At 46.2% G+C, this 20,285-nt stretch overlaps 1 protein-coding gene across 6 annotated transcripts in view; it reads left to right on the forward strand.

Moving 5' to 3' along the window:
• LOC119953953 (otoancorin-like) overlaps positions 1-20,285 on the forward strand; it is a 113,928-nt gene that overhangs the window by 82,069 nt on the left and 11,574 nt on the right. For all 6 annotated transcript variants that reach the window (XM_038778671.1, XM_038778669.1, XM_038778673.1 and 3 more), the window contains exons 16-20: positions 4,253-4,446; positions 5,010-5,103; positions 7,852-8,017; positions 10,086-10,267; positions 17,054-17,206. In XM_038778671.1, coding sequence (XP_038634599.1) covers positions 4,253-4,446; positions 5,010-5,103; positions 7,852-8,017; positions 10,086-10,267; positions 17,054-17,206 — 789 coding nt within the window. The remainder of the gene's footprint in view (positions 1-4,252; positions 4,447-5,009; positions 5,104-7,851; positions 8,018-10,085; positions 10,268-17,053; positions 17,207-20,285) is intronic.

Raw genomic sequence — 20,285 nt, forward strand, 5'->3', positions numbered from 1 at the left:
CCTGTTCGGGGAATGGAGGTGCCATCGGGGAATCAGTGGCTGCTCACCCCAGTATTGCGCTCACCCCAGGCAAAGGATCACTGCTGGATCCCAGTTGAGTGATGATGGGAGGGGTTTCGTGGGACAAGGGCTGTGGAGGAGGGGAGCCAGCAGCATGGACAGGGAACATAGCCATTCCACAACGCCCCCTACCTCCTCCAATCCCCAATGCTGGGTTCCTCGATAAGGCCCCAAGAATTTGCAAGCTACCCACCACAGGTTTGCTGGTCGTGCTTCCTATAAGGCAAGCTACCTGCACCCCAACCCATGCCCCACCCCCTCTCACCTCACCCCACTGCTTTGTTAATACCAGGGGTGGCAAGATGAGATGAGGCCCTTAAAAGTGGGCATTAGGGACACAGATCTTCAATTGGCAGTGAGGCAGGAAGACCTTCCAAGGGCCTTCTCACCACAGACTTAATCAGAGTGGAGGTGGAAAGGAAGCAGAGTACCTGTCCTACACCCTCCCACATCAATAAATCCCCCCTCGCCACCATACCCACCTCAAAAAAGGGCACAGGATTGCATCCTGTATTGCTCAGAATCACCCATGATCACCTATTGCCAAAGCACACAAGCCAATTCTCAAAACAAATATGACATTGAAAGGCCATTTTTGACTGATTTCTATCACAAACTTCCTCTGTGAAGCATTGCGCTCAATTCTATTTTCAAGTGACATCCGTGTGGGATTTGAAGTAACCTTTGTGTTGTTCCCAGTTGGGAGCCAGATAACATACTGAATTCCATCAATTTTAGATCCTCACAAAGCTTGGAAGCAATCACTGTGTGACAAACCCTTCAGGATAGTTCAAAAGGAGGTTACAGGGTGGATAAATATTGATTTTGAAGTTGGAAATGAAAATTGATTACACAGTCAAAACCAGAGTTAGAAATTAAAGGTAGCAAAGGTATAATCGGGCTTTCTACATTCATGGTTCTCGAATCGTACTCTTCAAACCCTGGTGTGGTGTTACATCTCACTCAACTCCTGATCTGTTCCATCTGTCTTTCCTGATCCTAATCCATTTTCTGCTGGCCCCAGTTTCATTCTCAGCCGTGTTTCAATTCTGGATCTCCCTGCTCAGTCGGATGAATGGTAAAAAAAACTTGAGGAGAAACATTTTACAGGTTTGCACCAGAGTGAAGAGCAAGTGAGGAAAAAGTGAAACAGAAGTGAAAAAGGAGAGTGGTCTCACATGAAAGTGAAGAGTGAGGATGCATTTACACTCCAAATTTTGATTTGGTAACAAAGGAGTTTCAATTCGGATCTCATGCTAAAACTCCAAACTGACTCAAAACCAGATGAGCGAGACTTCTTTTTCCAGAAAGTGTCTTTGCTTTGGGAGCAGGTTGGATGCTGACTGAAATGAAAATGAAAAATGAAAATCGCTTATTGTCACGAGTAGGCTTCAATGAAGTTATTGTGAAAAGCCCCTAGTCGCCACATTCCGGCGCCTGTCCGGGGAGGCTGGTACTGTGCATTTATGCTGCTTTTACAGGATGACTAAAACACGGGTGCATATTCTGGAACGAACCTATTGTAGTCATTTGAATAAGAGCATTGAAGGAGAGGAGAAGACTGAGAAAACCAGCAGTGATTTCTCAGTTCCTGTTTTCTTCCTTTGTTGGGAAAATATTTGAAAGCAAGTGAATATGATCGGCTACTTCAGCAAACATTAGTTCAGTGACCAAAACCTGGAATGAAGAAAATTCCGTGTTTGAGGTGATTTTTCTTTTTTGTTGCTGAGCAGTGCCTTTCCACTTAGATCATTCCCGTGCCTGCACCGGCATCTTCAGATATAACCGGCCAACTGGTTCAGCTAATTCTCTCACTTGAGCTTGGAAAAGCTCATAACTGCCAAGCATTTTCGCACCTCCCACAGCCAACATCTTGAAGGTCTGTCTGATTGATGTTACCAACATACTGACAAATGGTGAACAATTGTGCTTTGTGAGCTCCCGCTTTATAAGAACAAGTGAGGGAGTGAACTAATTCATTTTGTGGGCAAATCCTTCTACAGAGGAAGATAAGATGCTCTCCTTGTTCGTGTTGGATTGGATTTGAATTTAAAATGAATAGTGGCATAACAGCATCAACGCTACTCCATTAGTGCCAAAAAGGAATGACCTTGCTTGACAAGTTTCATTCAGGTTTTTTGAGGCGATGGCAAACATAGTAGACTAGGTACCCAGCAGGTGAAGTGTACATGGATATTACAAAATTGCCTGACAAAGTAACATATGAGAGGTTCAAAGCTAGGTTAAAAATTGATTAGTAAAGGAGTAGACATTTAGGACAGCATTCAAAGTGGCTGGAAGTGATTAATGGTTGAGATTTGGGACAATTAATAGGCACTGTGTAAATCAAAGATTGGGGTAAACATTAAGAGAAGTTAGGGCTGAAATGTTCTAATGATACTAAAATAAATAACAAAGTTCATTCTTAAGAAGGTCAAGGGAAGCTACAAAGAATATTGATAAGATCGGGGCATGGGCTAAAAAAGTAGTCGATGGGATGGAATTCCTCTGTTATTAAATGTAAGGTGACAGTACTTAGTAAAAAGATAACGGGAAGGATTCAGCGACCCTATTGTGCCTGGATCTGCATCAGGCGCGACAGGTGAATCACGTGCAAGCCCAAAATCAGGCTCTGCGCTGGGCTCTGGGCCAATCGCGATCACCCAGCTCACTCTGCCCAGCACATTTAAATACCCGGATGCTGGATTCACCCAGCGCCCGGGATTCACCACACTCACCAGGATGCTGTTTAATACTGGTCACACAAATGTGGGTCAGGTGTAATGGCACCTGGTGGGGGGTTGGTGTTCCAGGCCATTGGACACCCCCAAGTGGTCGGGGACAGGCAGGGTAGCACCTTTGAACACCCCAGGCACTTCCTCACCTTGACAGCTTAACACCCCGGCAGTGTCACTCTGGCACCTTGGCAGGGTGCCTGGGTGTCGCTAAGAGGGTGCCAGCAGTACTTCCAGGATTCCAGGCTGGTATTTTCAGTGTTTTAAGTTGCTAAGTTGGCACAGGGGTCAGGTCTGGGGGACTTGCCATTTAGATGGGTGAAGTGTGAGGAGATGTTCCTGGGGACCTCCCCAAGGCTGACAGAGGTCACAAAAACTGGAGGGGGGGGGGGGGGGGGGGGTGGAGTTTGGGGCTGCCAGACAAATTGGTGCCCCAATCTGCGAGGAACTCCCTTCAAGTGCAACCTTGGCGGAGAGAAATGCCCTAGGCCAATAAAAAAGGCAAAATGCCGTTGAATAGTGGGATGTTTCTCAGTGTCGCAACAGGCAAGACACACCTTACCAAATGTGCCGTTAAAAGTTCACTGAATCCTGTCCAATTACACACTGAATGAGATTTTATTCGGTCCTGTGAAAGAACAAAGGGATTTGAAGGTAAGATTTATGAAATATTGAACGTGAATATTGTCAGATTGACAAGATTGTGGAAAAGACCAGTAGAATTCAACGTTTTTATCATGAGATCTGTAGAACATAAAGTCTGTAAGCTAATGATAAACCTGTATAAAACAGGGTCTCGGTTGAGGTACAAAAGCAAAATACTGCAGATGCTGGAAAACTGAAATTAAAGCTAAAAATGCTGGAATTTCTCAGCCAAATGTAAATGCTATGGACAGATTGCAAATCATGATGACACCCTCTCCAAATAGATGTGCACACTAATTTTAAGCCTCAGGGACTGTTTTTCTAACAATGCAGATAGGATATAAAGATTTAATATTAAGAAAGAATGGAACAGGGTGGTTAGACGTAGGTCACTTCTAGTGGTTGAGGAATCAAGAACAATGGATCAGAGATACAAAGTAAAATGGGAACCTTTTCAGCACAGAAGATAGGAGAAACATCGGGGTCCAAGGAATTATGAGGCTGTGGAATTCACTTTTCCAGGGGTATGGTTGAGGCGAGCGCTGTCAACGTTTAAGCTTGAACAGGTGGATGAAAGGGACGTGTTGAAGGCATATGCAAATTTGACAGATCAACTGATTGGAAATATTTGCCTGCAATGAAAGCTATTCTGACAGGGACTAATTAGCTGAATAGCCTGTTTCATTTTGCAGCTTGCAGCAAGTATTTTGAAGCTATCCTTCTAAAAATCATGTAATTTCTTTAAATTTTATGCAAAAAAAAGCCAATGAAGTGATTTTTAACTTGAGTTTTGTTCCATCATTCACTGACAGAATGTGACTGTATCCTCAATAACAGAGGAGCAAGGCAACAGTTTGGGGTCCCTGGTCTGTGAATTCAGTCCTGAAGAGATTAAGAGCTTAAACAACACAGCGTTCAGTGAAATTGTTGATCAACTTCGAGAATGTGGACGATTTGACGGAGGGAAGAAAAACGCCCTGAGAGAGAAGATCCTGTTAATCTATCCGTAAGCACAAAACAGTGTTAACTACATCCATTCTTATTAACTACAGCTTTAGTTGAATGAGAGGTTTTCATTGCTAATGTGCATGATTATTTTGGGTGATATTTCCCAACCACACCGCCATGTGATTTTTGGAGGCAGCGGATGCAGCTTCCAGCGGGAACTACTGACCCTGCCGTTGTCAACGGCATTTCCTGGTAACAGCGCACCTCGTTTGGGAAACCTGTCAGGCGGCGTGGAACCGGAATTTCCTGCCGACATGAACAGCCGATAAATCACGTCCTTTAAGCGTAATTTTATCTGTTTTGAGGGGCTGGTTTAGATCATTTGGTTAGACAGCTAGTTCATGATGCAGAGCGAGGCCAGCAGCACGGGTTCAATTCCCATATCGTTTGAGGTTATCCATGAAGGCCCGCCTTCTCAGCCTTGCCCCTCGTCTGAGGCGTAGTGATCCTCAGGTAAGTCGGCACCTGTCAGCTCTCCCCCTCAAAGGGGAAAGCAGGTGATGGTCATCTTGGACTATGGCGACTTTACCTTACCTAATATTATCTGTGTTTTAAACCCAGGCCTCTCTCAAACTGGACAGTCGATGAACTCACTCAGTTACATGACTTGCTAGCAGTTCTACAACCTGAAGATTTTACTGCAATTCCCAACAATGTAAGTAAACTACCATAACAGAACTTTGCATACTTATCTTACGTTTTATACCCGCATTGAGTAACAAAGATCAGGGGCGGAATTCTCCGACCCCCCGCAGGGTCGGGGAATCGCCCGGGGCCGGCAAAAATCCAGCCCCTGCCGTGGCCGGAATTCTTCACCAACCGGGAATCGGCGGGAGCGGGAATCAAGCCCCGCCGATCGGCGTGCCCCCCGTGGTGATTCTCCGGCCTGCGATGGGCCGAAGCCCCGCCGCTGACAGGCCAATCCCGCCGACGTGGTTTAAACCACCTCTGGTGGTGGCGGGATTGGCGGCGCGAGCGGGCCCCCGGGGTCCTGGGGGGGCGCGGGGCAATCGGACCCCAGGGGGGTGCCCCCACGGTGGCCTGGCCCGCGATCGGGGCCCACCGATCGGCGGGTGGGCCAGTGCCATGGGGGCATTCTTTTACTTCCGCCGTCGCCACGGCGTCCACCATGGCAGAGGCGGAAGAGACCCCACCTACTGCGCATGCGCCGGTGGTGACATCAGCGGCCACTGACGCACCGGCGCATGCGCGGACCGGCGAAGGCCTTTCGGCCAGCCCCGATGCCGGGCGTCAAAGGCCGTTGGCGCCGGTTTTGGCGGCAGTCGGCGTGGCGGAAAACACTCCGGCGCGGGCCTAGCCCCTAAAAGTGCGGAGAATTCTGCACCTTTGGGGAGGCCCGACGCCGGAGTGGTTGGCGCCACTCCGCTACGCCGGGACCCCCCCCACCCCGCCGGGTAGGGGCGAATCCCGGCCCTGGCTTCAATTCGATGTTGCGTGTCAATATATTAGCCACATTGACCAACGCCTCACATTCCCAGAAGAGACCAATGCTTGACAGGTTGGCAAACAAGAATGGGGCTACGACACCATACAACTGAATTGCCGATTTATACTTTAGCTATGTGGCTCCCTGCCAAAAATGTGGGATCAGTGAATTTATCCTCATCTCCAGGCAGAAGGCAATTTTTGCTGCTCTTGGGATTTGAGTGTTGCTGACCAGGCCAGAATGTATTGCCCATACCTAATTGCCCTTGAGAAGGTGGGAGTGAGCAGCCTTCTTGAACTGTGGCAGGCAATGTGGTGTGATTGCATCCACAATGCTATCCGGAAGAGAGTTCCAGGTTTTGGACAAAGTTACTGTGAAGGAATGGTGATTATAGTTTCAAATCAGGACGATGTGTGACTTGGAGGGGAACTTGGAAGCGGTGGTTTTCCTGTGTGTCTGGTGCTTTTGTCATTTTGGTAGTAGGAGTTGCAGACTTGGGTGGAGTCTTGGCAACTTTCTGAGGTGTTGATGGTGCACACTGCTGCCATTGTGTGCTGATGATATAGGTAGTGGTTGTTTCAGGTATTGGATGGGATGTTGATCAAGTGAGCCGCTTTATCTTGGATAGTGTCAAACCTTTCAAGCATTGATGTTGCACTCATCCAGGCAAGTATTTGATCAGACTCCTGACTTATACCTTGTATATGTGATGGACAGGTTTTGGGGAGTGAGGAAATTATTTATTTACCCAGCCTTTGACCTATTGTTGTAGCCACAGTATTTATATGGGCAGTTCAGTTTCTGATTAACGGTAACACCCAAGATGTTTGTGGTCCTGGGGTCGTGATAAACTTGAAAATATAGGCAAAAGAAATTTAACATATCCTCACACCCATGATCCAAAATCAATGTCTAGTGTACTTTTACATTGCATTTAATGTGGAAAGGTATGTTACTTTCTCCACAGAAACATAAGGAAAAATAGAAGCCAATCCAGTAAGTTTAGCTAATGTTATAGAATCCCTACAGGGCAGAAGGAGGCCATTAGGCCCATTAAATCTGCATCAACCCTCCCAAAGAACACTCCACCTAGACCCAGTATCCCATCCTATCCCTGTACTCCACCTAGGGGTAATTTTAAATAGCCAATCTACTTAACTTGAAGATCTTTGGATTGTGGAAGGAAACCAGAGTACCCGGAAGAAACCCATGCAGACACGAGAAGAATGTGCAAAATTCACACCGTCACCCAAAGTCGGAATCAAACTCGGGTCCCTGGTGCTGTGAAGCAGCAGCGCTAACCACTGTGCTGCCATGCCGCCCCTGATTCTTGATCAAAGAGGCCATATGCATCAAGAGAAATTGGACCCATAGACTCCCATATAATTGTCTTCATCCTTGCAATATCATTGCATGGAAGACAGCTCTGGTATTTCTTATGGTTTTGTAACTTTAGATATGTTACTGTCCTTATTATGCTTTGTCCGTAAGAGTTGTGAAGAGCAGTACTGTGGTGCCATGGCTATATGCATGAGACAATGACATTCAGTTTTGTTTCCGCTTCATCTTGGGACAACTGTTGTTGATCTTCCCTGTAACCTTTCCAATATTTGTATTTCTTTTAGTGGCTCACTTATGAGAAGTAAGAACAATATTCGCTATGGAATCTAACCAATGCATTTTAAAGCATTAATGTAGCCTCTGTGAATATGTGTTCTACTTTCCTCTCAACATGACTAAACATTCTACTGCCGATACTAACTGCTGAAACATATTTTTTGAACTTTGTCCACAATTAATTCAGGGGCATTTTTAACTCTCCCTTTGTGAATTCATACCAATCATTGTACCCTCATGGATCACGTATTTCTCGGGTACAGTCACATGCAGATAATCTTTTATTATAAAGCATGGTAAACATAGACTCTCTTTTGTAACATTTCGCTTTTTCCTCAGGATGACATCCGAACAGCACTCGAGGAAATCGTCTCCACTCGCAAGCCTGTTAATGATTTTATCCCTTCTGATTTTAACAATGCCCCCAACTTCTCTTTGCTTTCTAAAAAAATCTTCGATATTCTGAAAAAGGCTTCAAGCAGCAGTAGGAGAAAACGGGAAACAGGTATGTACCATGGAGGTTATCGACCTTCAGGCCAAAAGTATCTTGAAGGTAAAGGACAAGGGACGTACAACATTTTGGTCACAGTGTAGGAAAAACCTTTGATTTTGCGGCCTAAGAATTGTGCATCTTCTGGGAACTATACAGAATGGAATATCTGGCAAGAAGATCACAGGTCAATAAAACAACTATCATTTCATTTACTTTAATTAGAGAAAATCAGACAGGGTCAATGACTGAAATGGAATCTGTCCTACTAGACTTCCCTCTCTGCGTTCTTCCCATTCAATGCTTAATTCTCCAGTAGTTACATTGCAAATATAGCCAGGTAACTTCCCCTTAGAGTTGGGTTTCTTGTGGACATTGTTTTTTTTTTGTAGTGCTGGGTATTATGTATCCATTCTTAGCTTTTGCATGGATGCAGTTGGGTTGGCTACCCAAGAGAGAAGGCTATGTTGGGTTGCTGATGCCTGTAGTGCTTCCGGAGCTGAGGATTTTGTATCGTGGTACACGCCCGATCTGGCTGCAAGGATGGATGTACATCGCCCTGTCATGTTTCTATGACTTTACCCTGTTCTTCCCTTGGTTTCTGAGGGGTCACAGGAATATTCTGATGGGGTCATGGGAATATTCACTTTTGCCCAATGAGTATACCGAGTCAGTTGTGATATCATTCTCCTATTCCACTTTGTGCCCATGCATGTTGAGCCTTTATTTGCCGCTCTCCATTATGGTATTATTTTGTAACTTTTTTGAGTCTCTTTATAAGATGCAAAATTCCAACAAATATACTTGAAAAAAGATATGGCCAGATTACGAAAAATATTTTAATTTGTTTTTGATTGATGAAGTAGGTGAAGTGCCGGAAGTTAAATTCATCAGAAATATGTGACACACAAGTTGAGGTTAAAGTTATTTGTTTTCTTTTGAGGTGTTCATTACATTGAGGCCCAGGAGTTTGTGCTTCTACAGATACTTTCAATCTGATTTTTATCCTGGTGCAGTGGTAGCACTCTCTGAATGAAAGATTGTGGTTTCAAGCCCCACTCCAGAATGGCCGGGATTCTTCATTGTGAGTCAGCCATGCTACCGCTGGAGCGAGAACAGACAATTTGGCGCGCAGTCAAATTTCCCGTTCCCTGCAGCGGGACCGGAGAATCTCGCTGCCATGAACAGACAGCGAATTCAGCCCATCACGATGAATATATTCGGTCCCATGGATCTGGGTTAAATGGTGGGACAAGTAGCTAAGTTGTAAAGTGGTAAAACAGGTGGTTGATCAGACACATTCGCACCTCTAAACACTCTTGCCAATAAACTTTACTCCGTTACTTTTCAAAAGTTGACCAGAGAAATTGCTTCAAACCTAATTTCCAGTGAAACTGATTCAAAGGCTCTGGGTGGGATTCTCTGTTGCCCGACGCCGATATTGTAATCAAGGATTGGGCAGAGAATTGACTCCGACGACCACATAGGGACTGGCGCCAATTTGAAGCTGGTCAGCCATGCTCCACCCCCTCAGAAATGGTGCCATCGCGTCACGGCCGCGCGCCGTTGCAATGGTGTTGGCACGCCATCAGCCGGCTCTCCCATGATGCTGCACTCCGGTGGGCCGAGTTTCCAATGGCATGGGACATGTGTGTCTCCGCTAGGAATCCGGCATGGCGGCTGTAGGGTCGCGGATGGCAGGTTGGGTCTGCACATGGCTGGCGCAATGTTGTACACATGACCACTGCAGGTCGTCAGCCATACGCATGCGCGGTGAGGGACCCGGCCATTCTCCAGCCATTTTCGGCACAGGAGCCGGGAGTTTGACCCGGTGCCGCTGCTAGCCCCTCACTGGTCCCGGAATCGGTGCGGGTTTCACGCAGAATGTTTGGTCATAAAACGCCACACATGCTTCGTTGTCGTCAGCACTTAGTCGCTGAAACAGAGAATCCAGTCCCCTGGGTTTGGATGGCATAGAGTCTTTGTTCCATTTTCAGGGGTTGGGACTTATATCTGACGTTGAACTGAAGATCAGAGCAGATAAATACCTTTCGTCTTATCCATTATTTATTTTTATTTCCAGTTTGCAAAACACGTCCTACCTTAGAAGAAATTGAAACTCTTGGTCAGGCAAATAATTTGTGGACTGCTGAACAGTTGAGTTGCATTTCAGTTGAAAATTTCATAAATTCGCTGGACACACTGACTGAGGTCAAAGGTTTCACCGCATCTCAGCTGGAAGCATTAAAGTCAAAGGCCTTGCAGGTGAGCAGTTATGATGGGAGGCAAAAAGCTCTGGTTGTGTTCCCAGCCCCAATTGTGAGCACATTAACCATTGGAATCCAATTTACATATGCAGAGTACACCAGGCAGCCAGTTGGCAGACCATGTGTGCAACTCACCTGCTGACGCTAAGCGAGAGGCACAAAATATTTTTATGGTTGATGCTGTTCGTGCAATTTAGGCAAGTTTCACACAGCTGACAGGAAGCTTTCCAGTTGGATGGGAGGAGAATTTTGTTGAATCGATCTGGGAGCTGTTCTCAAAGTATTTCCTTAAGGGGGAGCGACCGAGCCTGGGTTGGGCAGGACAGGTGAGGGTGGAACCATCAACAACTAGCAGTGGATGGAAGGACTTCTATGAGCCTAGGAGGGACCTTCATGGTTATTTTGTCAACATCGAAATAAACAGCGCTACCATTTTATTTTTCCATTTCACATAAATGGGGTAGGACACATCTAAATATCTAGTAAAGCTTCTGCCATTTTGGATCATTGCTTGGTTGCTCAAAATTAGCCACTATTGTGAGGGTTACTCAACAATCATGGCTTTGGACAGCTAGAGACATTAGGAGTTTTTAATAAAATTGTGCCAGTTTACTGCCCCATTTTTCATCATGAATTGAAAAGCTTGGCAGAAGATAATCACCCCCATTACATTTATAATAAGAATGCACAAGACAGTTCTTGCTGAAATATTGCTCCATATGTGGAGAAAGTGTGTGTGTGTGGGGGGGGGGGGGGGGGGGGGGGGGGGGACATGTCTGATAGACAGTGGTCAGCTTTTACATTCTATTTGGCCATTAGCAATCCAATTATCTTTAAATTGTAAATGATGTTTCAGCAGAGACATCTTAAATGTTTTGCATTTAAAGGATCCCATTAACATCTCGCAACTTCTCAAAGCACTTCACACAATGAAACATCGTGAATGTTAGTATTCAAGCAATATTATAGTATCTAATTTTCTAGCTAAATTAATGATACAAACTGTGTGCTCAGATTAAACCCAGTGGAGAACCACTTTCTGCAGGCTTCTGTGCAATGAATTGAAATGCTCTTAGATGTTTGCACACAGCAGGACAGTGGACTCCACTGTTATCACAGCCTTCAGCCAAGAAGAAAGCAAAGAAGAGCCTCTGCATGTATCTGCAGCTCTCCTGACCGCCTTCTTTTCAAAGCAGAACCCCTAAAATGATTATCCCCCTCCTCTGTAGTCAGGGATCGATGTGACTTGCAGGAGCACTCATCTTCACCAGGCTGCACAGCCCAATTTGTATTCTTAGGCTTTCCACACACACACGGCGCGATTCTCCCAAAAGGAAAGAAAGTTCCCTCGCCAGCACGTTTAGCCGCGTGTTTCCTGGCACTTTCAGTGCCGAGAAACACATGGCTATTCAATGCGACTCGTGTTGAATAAGGGGCCTGGATGGGGAATTAATGATTAATGATAATCATTATTATCATAACTTTCAGCATTGCGAGGGTTAATGTAGTGTCGAGAGTAGCCACTAGAAGGAGCTACAGACACAACTATATAAGGCAGTGATGCTGGACCTTAGGGGAGGTATGTATGCAGGAGATACTAGTGAACGTCATAAGAGCAGATAGAGTGAATAACGTTAGATTATAGTTTATACCAGTCGTGAGATTAGCAGTAGATTAGTGTAGTTAGATATTATTGAATCCCAGTTTAGCAGCGTAAATAAAATCATAGCTTTGTTTAAGTTAAAAGCTATTCTTTGTGGTTTTTGTGAACACTATACCAACCATCCTGAAATAATCAACACAAAGAACACCACATTATCAATGTGAGATTATTTTTGGGTGGGAAAAGGTAGACAAAGGCAGTGAGTCCCCGTAAAGTTCAGAGGACTTTCCATCGGTAACTATTGTGAAATAGCCAGCGTGTAATTGTTCTGTGCCAGGTTTAATCCAGTAAATGCAGCGTGTTTTGCTGCAGACAGAAAGAAAGAAGACAGTTTTCTCCCTATTGTCCCTCAACACATTTTGAATGGATGAGTAAGCTCTCCAACCTGGTGTTGGTCTTCCCAAAAGCTGCTTCCATTGAGAGAACCAAGAGAGAGAGAGTGTGTGTATCTGCTGGGTTCTGTGCTAGCTTCCCTACAGAAATGGGGACTGAGACTCCTGGTGGATTAACCTGAAAATCTACCCAGGTGAACATTGGTCAATTGAAAGACTTCAGTTCGGAACAGTGAAGAATCGGATTGACAGGCGATGATCAAATGTCCTTTACACAGCTGTAGTCTTAATCATCTGACGGTGCCAAATTACAGCTAACCTCCTGGCTTGCTGTTGGGATGTCAGCTACACACTGCTGGGCCATACAAATCTACCGTCACAAAAGCAATTTTCGTGGCATTCTTTATGTTCGCGATCCTAATTTCAGGGTGCACCCCGACCCTTTTTACACCTACCCTCAGCTCGCCCATGGGTCGTGAGCCCGACTTTGAAAAAGCCTTCTCTGAGGTATTAATGCAGATGTTGTGCCATTTCCTTCCTTTTCCCAATTGATCTGCTGGCGGGGCCTCTCCCCTTCTCCTGCTAGCATTATTTGCATTAGGTAAATTTAGAATTTTCACTCCGTTTTGGCTCAACAAACGTGCTTGATTTGAACTCAGGGACTTGTTATGTGATGATCATTTGCACAGAGAAATGTCTGATTACTAGTTCGCATTTTGGAGCATTGCTAAGAGTTGCCTTTGAACAACAGATCTGCAACGCAAAGTTAATGAAAAGCAATGATTAGGAAGCTAGTCGATTTGATTGATCTCATTGGACAAAATGAAAGCCCAGTATATGAAGGCATCCTGGGGATTCTAGATGCCTGTGCAGATATTTGTCTCACCTATTTATGTGCCAAAATATAAAAACTACCTTTTTTGACATTAAGTGAAGTGGACGTTATGGGTCAGGCTCAAGTCTACTCCAGCCGAATATTACTTGTTTAATTGAATATTCTTGAAGAAAGCAAAGTGAAAATTGACACAGTTCTGGGCCTTAGAGATAACATGTTGACAAAGGTTACAGAAGTATCAGATAACCAGTAAAGGCAATTCGGAATAATAAAAGGCGCCAGAGGTGCATAATATGATGTAAATGGCGTTTTAAAGGAGCGGAGGCCAGAGAAGGTATTGAAAATTTAACCGACAACCAAAGGCATTAACTGGTAAGCTAATTGAGAGTGTGATTTAGTTTGAGCATTAAGTTTTAAAGCTTGCTTATTTTGGCATTCGCTGATGGCTATGACGAAGCAGCCTGAAATCAAATGGTTTTGTGAAACCACACAAAATGCAGCTTTAATATTCAGCTAGAACTTTCCCGTTCACTGCGTGCTGAAGAGATATTTTTATACTGAATAGATTGTTCTAAGAAGAGGTGATTGTTTTCCTTTAACACCTTGGAGTTATCCATATCATCAGTGGAGAGACGACAGTGAATGATGCAGTATTTGTTACAATGAAGGACAGGGTAGATGGCTAGTTAAAACAAGAAGCTGGAGATGAGTGTTTCATTCAAATTCCTGCGGCATTATTCATTACAGGCATTAATGAGTAGTTTAGGGAGAATCATTTTCCCATTTATTTTGAATTAAGTCAGTTGATTTCCGTGGACTGAATATCAGGCAGGTTGCGAATGTAGGAACAGATGCAGGCCATTCAGCCCCTCAAGTCTACTCCATTATTTAATTAGAATGTGCCTCATCTGTACTTAACTCCATTTAGCCACCTTTGATGCACATCCTTTGATACCTTTGCCTTGGGTAACTGGAATTTACCCAACAGTTCCAGTTACCCAGCGAGGCAGTTCCACATTTCCCATATCCTTATGTAAAACAATGCTGCCTGATTTCACTTCAAAATGGTCCAGTACAGGGTTTCTCAAACTTTTCCAGCTGCGGAATCCCTCCCAATGACCTCCCAACAGCATTGGGGAATCTCAGAAATTCTCATAATGTTGATGCCCCTTTTTTGCCACGATATAGGTGCAAACACAGAAATCAAATGTAAACACATCTTTTCTAACTATATCTATGCAAATATTAATCTGGTAATAATTTAAAAGTTCTCTGATTAAAAGTATATCAGCCTTACGCTGTGTGATATTTAATGGGATCAATGATGCTGGAAAGAAACCAGTGCTCCAAGAGGTCTTGCTCTGATTGGCTTATTTGATTTTGAAAATTCTTCTTCTTCATAATACTAATTTTTATTAACATTATTAAGAAGAATTGGCAACATCGCATTCAAACCAGTGTTTGCCAGTCATGTGGCAATCGGCAGCTTCTGGGACCTCTTGGAGATCCTTGACAGAGCCCTGGGGGTCCATGGACCCCAGTTTGGAAACCCCTGGTCTAATATTAATTTTGGGAGTGCGTCCTCTTCTTTTGAATTCCTCCACCAGATGAAGTAATTTTTTTCTGAAACTAGCCCACTGAATCCTATTTTCTGTTTAAATTCCTCAATTCAATCTACCATCAAACCTCTAAACCCGGGAGAATGTAACAATATTGGTCACCTTATTTCAAGAAGGATTTAAATAGGTTAGAAGCAGTTCAGAGAAGGTTAGTTTACAACAGTAAGAGGTGACTTGATTGAAACATATATGATCCTAATTGGTTTAGACAGGGTGGATGTGGGGAGGATGTTTCTTCTTGTGGGAGAATTGAGAATGAGGGATCATTGATTAAAAATAAGGAGACGTCTATTTGAAACGATGATGAGGAGAAATTATTCTATCAGAGCATTGTGTGTCTTTGGGACTCCCTTCCTGAAAAGGTGGTGGAAGCAAAGTCTTTGAATATTTTTAAGGGAGTGATGGATAGATTCTTGGCCAGCAGGGGGGTGTGTGATAGGTTATCGAGGGTAAGCAGGACATAGATATGAGCTTACTGTTAGATCAGTCATTATCTTATTAAATGGTGGAGCAGGCTTGAGAAGCCAGATATCATCGAATTTGCAGTGCAGAAGGAGGCCATTCGGCCCATCGAGTCTGCACCGGCTCTTGGAAAGAGCACCCTACCCAAGGTCAACACCTCCACCTTATCCCCATAACCCAGTAACCCCACTCAATACTAAGGGCAATTTTGGACACTAAGGGCAATTTATCATGGCCAATCCACCTAACCTGCACATCTTTGGACTGTGGGAGGAAACCGGAGCACCTGGAGGAAGCACATGCACACACGGGGAGGATGTGCAGACTCCACACAGACAGTGACCCAAGCTGGAATCGAACCTGGGACCCTGGAGCTGTGAAGCAATTGTGTTATCCACAAGGCTACCGTGCTGCCATGATGATCTACTCCTGCTCCTTGTTTGTATGTAATGGATGATTTCAATGTCAAATCTGGTGCAGAGAATCAAGGAGAGGGAAAGAGAAATTGGTTAAAAGAGAAAGAAAAAAACAGATAGAAAATAAAAAGTTAAATGTTTAAATGACATTCTTAAAATCTGCAATAATTAATATTGAAGGAGTGAGACTCCACACTTTATACAGCATGATAAATTGAGTGGCACCAATTAATAATTGGCACGGTGTTAAAATGGTATCTCCAGTTAAAATGGCTTAAGTTAACTTTCTGTCGGGTGTTAAGTTCTTGCCAACTGTGGACATGCAGCACCTTCAATGCCATTCAATGCATTACATTCTTGCCATTCAATGCATTACAATGGTGAAGCAGACCGTGAGACTATGACCAGAATTTAACGCCCCATCTGGGAGGCAGGTACACAGGTACAAGGGTAGAGAGCCCATTACATATCCAACTGGCCCTTATTAAATTCAGGGTGGGAAGGGTCTAGAAAGACCCACTTCCCTGAGTCTGGGGTCTCCAGCAATTTTCTTCCTCAGTATGAACTAAACCTCCTTTGTGTCCATCACAGTTCGTGTACCAAAGAAAATGTTTAAACCTTGGGCGAAATTCTCCCCTACCCGGCGGGGCGGGGAGTCCCGGCGTAGCGGAGTGGTGCCAACCACTCTGGCATCGGGCCTCCCCAAAGGTGCGGAATTCTCCGCACCTTTAGGGGCTAGGCCTGCGCCGGAGTGGCTCCCGCTCCATCGACTGGCGCCAACGGCCTTTGGCTCTACGCCGCCCAGCATCGGGGCTGGCCAAAAGGCCTTCGCCGGCCGGCATGAGTCCGCGCATGCGCCGGAGGGGCGCTGACGTCACCACCGGCGCATGCGTGGTAGGGGGGGTCTCTTCCGCCTCTGCCATGGTGGAGGTCGTGGCGGCGGCGGAAGAAAAAGAGTGCCCCCACGGCACTGGCCTGCCCACCAATCGGTGGGCCCCGATCGCGGACCAAGCCACCGTGGGGGCAACCCCAGGGCCCGATCATCCCTCGCGCCCCCCCAGGACCCCGGGGGTCCGCTCGTGCCGCCAATCCCACTGGCACAGAGGTGATTTAAACCACGCCGCCGGGAGAAGACTGTCAGCGGCAGGACTTCGGCCCATCGTGGGCCAGAGAATCGCCGCGGGGGGCACGCTGACCGGGGGGCGTGATTCCTGCTCCCGCCGATTCCCGGGTGGCGGAGAATTCCGGCCACGGCGGGGGCGGGATTTATGCCGGCCCCGGGCGATTCCCTGACCCTGCGGGAGGTTGGAGAATTTCGCCCCTTATTTTATTCTACTATGTTGAAGCCTCTCTCTCTCTCTCTCGCTCTCTAGCTCTCTCTCTATCTCTCGCTCTCTCTATATATATATTATTATATGCAAGGTGCAGTTATATATATTTGATTCTTGTCTCTTTAGGCTTATGGCATGGATATTACAAACGATGAACTTGCCTCCCTGAAAATGATCACACTTGGCTTCAATGATGAGGACGTAAAGAAGTATTTTACTAAACCTGATATTGATACTGTTGGTGCTATCTCAGATTACAAGGATTGGGCCAGCTCTGAGGTGAGGATGAGCTGCTGATTTATCATTCATACAAACCCAAAAGCTATTTTTAGTGCTCTGTCTTGTTCAAAGAACAAAGTTGGAATTATTCCACATTGACCCTGAACTGAGTTCTGCATTTCAAGGAATTACCATTAGGAAGGTATTGGATTGATAAGACTGTTTAGAAAATGTATTTCTATCTATTACATATAATCAGAAATGAGTGGCTAGAATTCCCCCACCCGCCCTCGCCGCATGTTCATCGGCAGCAGGAGGCGGCGCTGACGATGTAATTGGCTGTTTCCCGGCAATGTCGATGGGATTTCCCGTTGAAGACAGCCCACACTGCCGGGAAAACTGCGGATGGGGGCACGCTGCCGGTGGGACCAGCGAATTCCACCGCCAGCAACCGGCTGGAGAATTACGGCCCTGATATTTGCTATTGTTCAACAAGGGCAATTTACCAAAGACATTGATCTGTTATCTGTGTTGGTCTAACATTGACTGCAACTGGATGCAGTCAAACGAGAAACAGGCTTCCGACACAGGAGACGATCCAACACTGTTTTATTGAACCTGTTGATTGCTGTACATAATCTGCTGTGGGTTGACACTCTATTTTTATTTATTTATTTTTATTTATAAATTTAGATTATCCAATTATTTTTTCCAATTAAGGGGCAATTTAGCGCGGCCAATCCACCTACTCTGCACATTTTTGGGTTGTGGGGGCGAAACCCACGCAGACACGGGGAGAATGTGCAAACTCCACACGGACAGTGACCCAGAGCCGGGATTCGAACCTAGGACCTCAGCGCCGTGAGGCAGCTGTGCTAACCACTAGGCCACCGTGCTGCCCTTGGGTTGACACTCTATTGACCTAACTTATAACCTCCTGCTGGCTTGACCAGACTAGCTCTCTATCACATGGTGATGATGTTCATTGGCCTGTGCACTGCGACTATCTCCCTAGCCGTGTCCTGTGAGAGAGGGAGAGCCTTAATGCCCTGTGGGCTTTATAGTGGTGGTGTCCTGTCTGGTCATTGGTTGTTCTGTGTCGTGTGTGTTTATTGGTTATCCTCTGTGTCAATCACTGCCTGTCTGCATCGCATGATATACATGAGTGGATATTTTGACATCGCCCCCTTTTAAAATACATTTTGGAACGTGGCTGTATGTGCATGCAAAACTACATTCAAGTGGGGATTGAATGAACATATGTACATGGGAAGGTGTCTTCGTGCAGATACAGAGAAAACTGAACAAAATTTACAAGATTTAAATCTATAGATTCAGTGTTTGTGGTGGGCGACGTATTCTCGTCGATCACCGCAGAGGTGGAGGGGGGGGGGGGGGGGGGGGGGGGGGGGGACACGCCGGCACCTGGACAGGCAGGATGGCTGCCATCTCGGTGGCCTTGTAGACAGGTGGGATCGCTGCCAGATCGGTGGCCTTGTGGTGCAAGATGCCCGGAGGAGGCATAATGACATGCGGAAAAGTGCGGTCGGGTGATGGGCAGGGAACTTTACGCAGCGCCCTCCTGTTACGCCGTAAAATGGAGCCATCAGCCATTTGGACAACGAAAGACGTGGGAGCAGCCTGTCTTGCTACAACACCTGGGGCTGACCAACCTCACTCAGGCAGCTGAACGCGAACAACATCGTCTGGAGCCAGCGCAGGCAGATCTGTGGCATGAGCATCATACGTGATCTTTTGCTGGTCCCTGGATCGCTGCACCTTCTGCAGCACCGTGAGGTGGTCAAGGTCTGGAAGATGGATGGCTGGAACAGTCGTACTCAGGTTGCGGTTCATGAGCAACTGCGCCAGAGACAAACCAGTCGACAGAGGGGTTGCCCTGTATGCCAATAGCATCAGGTTGAAATCCGAGGCTGAGTTTACAGCCTTGCACAGCATCCCCTTGACAAAGTGTCGGCCTTCCCGTTTGATTGCGGGTCCTGGGGATTGGATGTGATGTGACTAAAGTGGTAGGATCCTGCAAAGTCATACCACTCTTGGCTGTAGAAACGTGGACCGTTGTCACTCATTACCGTGAGTGGTATCTCATGCCTGGCAAACGTCTCTTTGCAGGCTTTGATGACGGACTTGGACGTGAGGTCCGACAGTTTCACCACTTCTGGGTAGCTGGAGAAGTAGTCGACCAGGAGCACGTAATCACGCTCATTGGTGCAAAAGTGGTCTATCCCCACCTTGGACCACGGAAAGGTCACGATTTTTTGCTGTTGTAGCGTTTTCTTGGGCTGAGCTGGCTGAAACTTCTGGCATGTTGTGCAGTTGAGGACTGTGTTGGCAATGTCCTGGCTGATGCCAGGCCAGTAAACTGCCTGCCGAGCTCTGCGTCGACATTTCTCGACCCCAGGTGACCCTCATGGATCTGTCTGAGCACCATGTTTACCGTGAACTTTGGCAGGCCGTATACGTAGTCATGAAACTTGACTATTCCTGTAAGGAGACCCAAGCACTCCTTTTTGATCTGGGCATACTGTTGTTCGGTCGGAGTCATGGCCCTGGAGGCGTATGCCACTGGAGCCCAGGACGAGGAGTTGTCTCGCTGGAGGAGCACCGCCCCAATGCCATCCTGGCTTTCATCTGTGGATATCTTGGTATCCTTGGTTGAGTCAAAGAATGCCAGTACTGGGAATGTGGTGAGCTTCACCTTCAGCTCAAGGCACTCCGCTTGATGTGCGGGAAGCCATTGGAACACTGTCGACTTTTTTACGAGATGCCAGAGGGTTGTGGTGTGGGACGCTGTGGCGCTAACAATTGTACACAAAGAATCGAGTGAAGTACAAGAGAGGCTTTATTACAGTGAGATGCTATTCCTCCGGTGGCAGCTGTAGAATGGCATCTCAGTGAAACTTACGAATATTTATACAGCTCCCTGTGGGCGGAGCTAGCCGGCAGGGGCTTACCGAAGAAACCTGTAATACAGGTACGACCATACCTCCCCCTACTGCAGCACACATATATACAGTGGTTGGAGTCTTCCAATCCGCGCATGCGCGGCTGACGTCATGTGACGCGTCAGCCGTCGCAAACTCTGGCAAGCGGGCTTAACGAAATTCGTTAAGCCCGCGAT

The sequence above is a fragment of the Scyliorhinus canicula genome, chromosome 19, assembly GCF_902713615.1.
Source record: "Scyliorhinus canicula chromosome 19, sScyCan1.1, whole genome shotgun sequence".
Taxonomy (NCBI): Eukaryota; Metazoa; Chordata; class Chondrichthyes; order Carcharhiniformes; family Scyliorhinidae; genus Scyliorhinus; species Scyliorhinus canicula.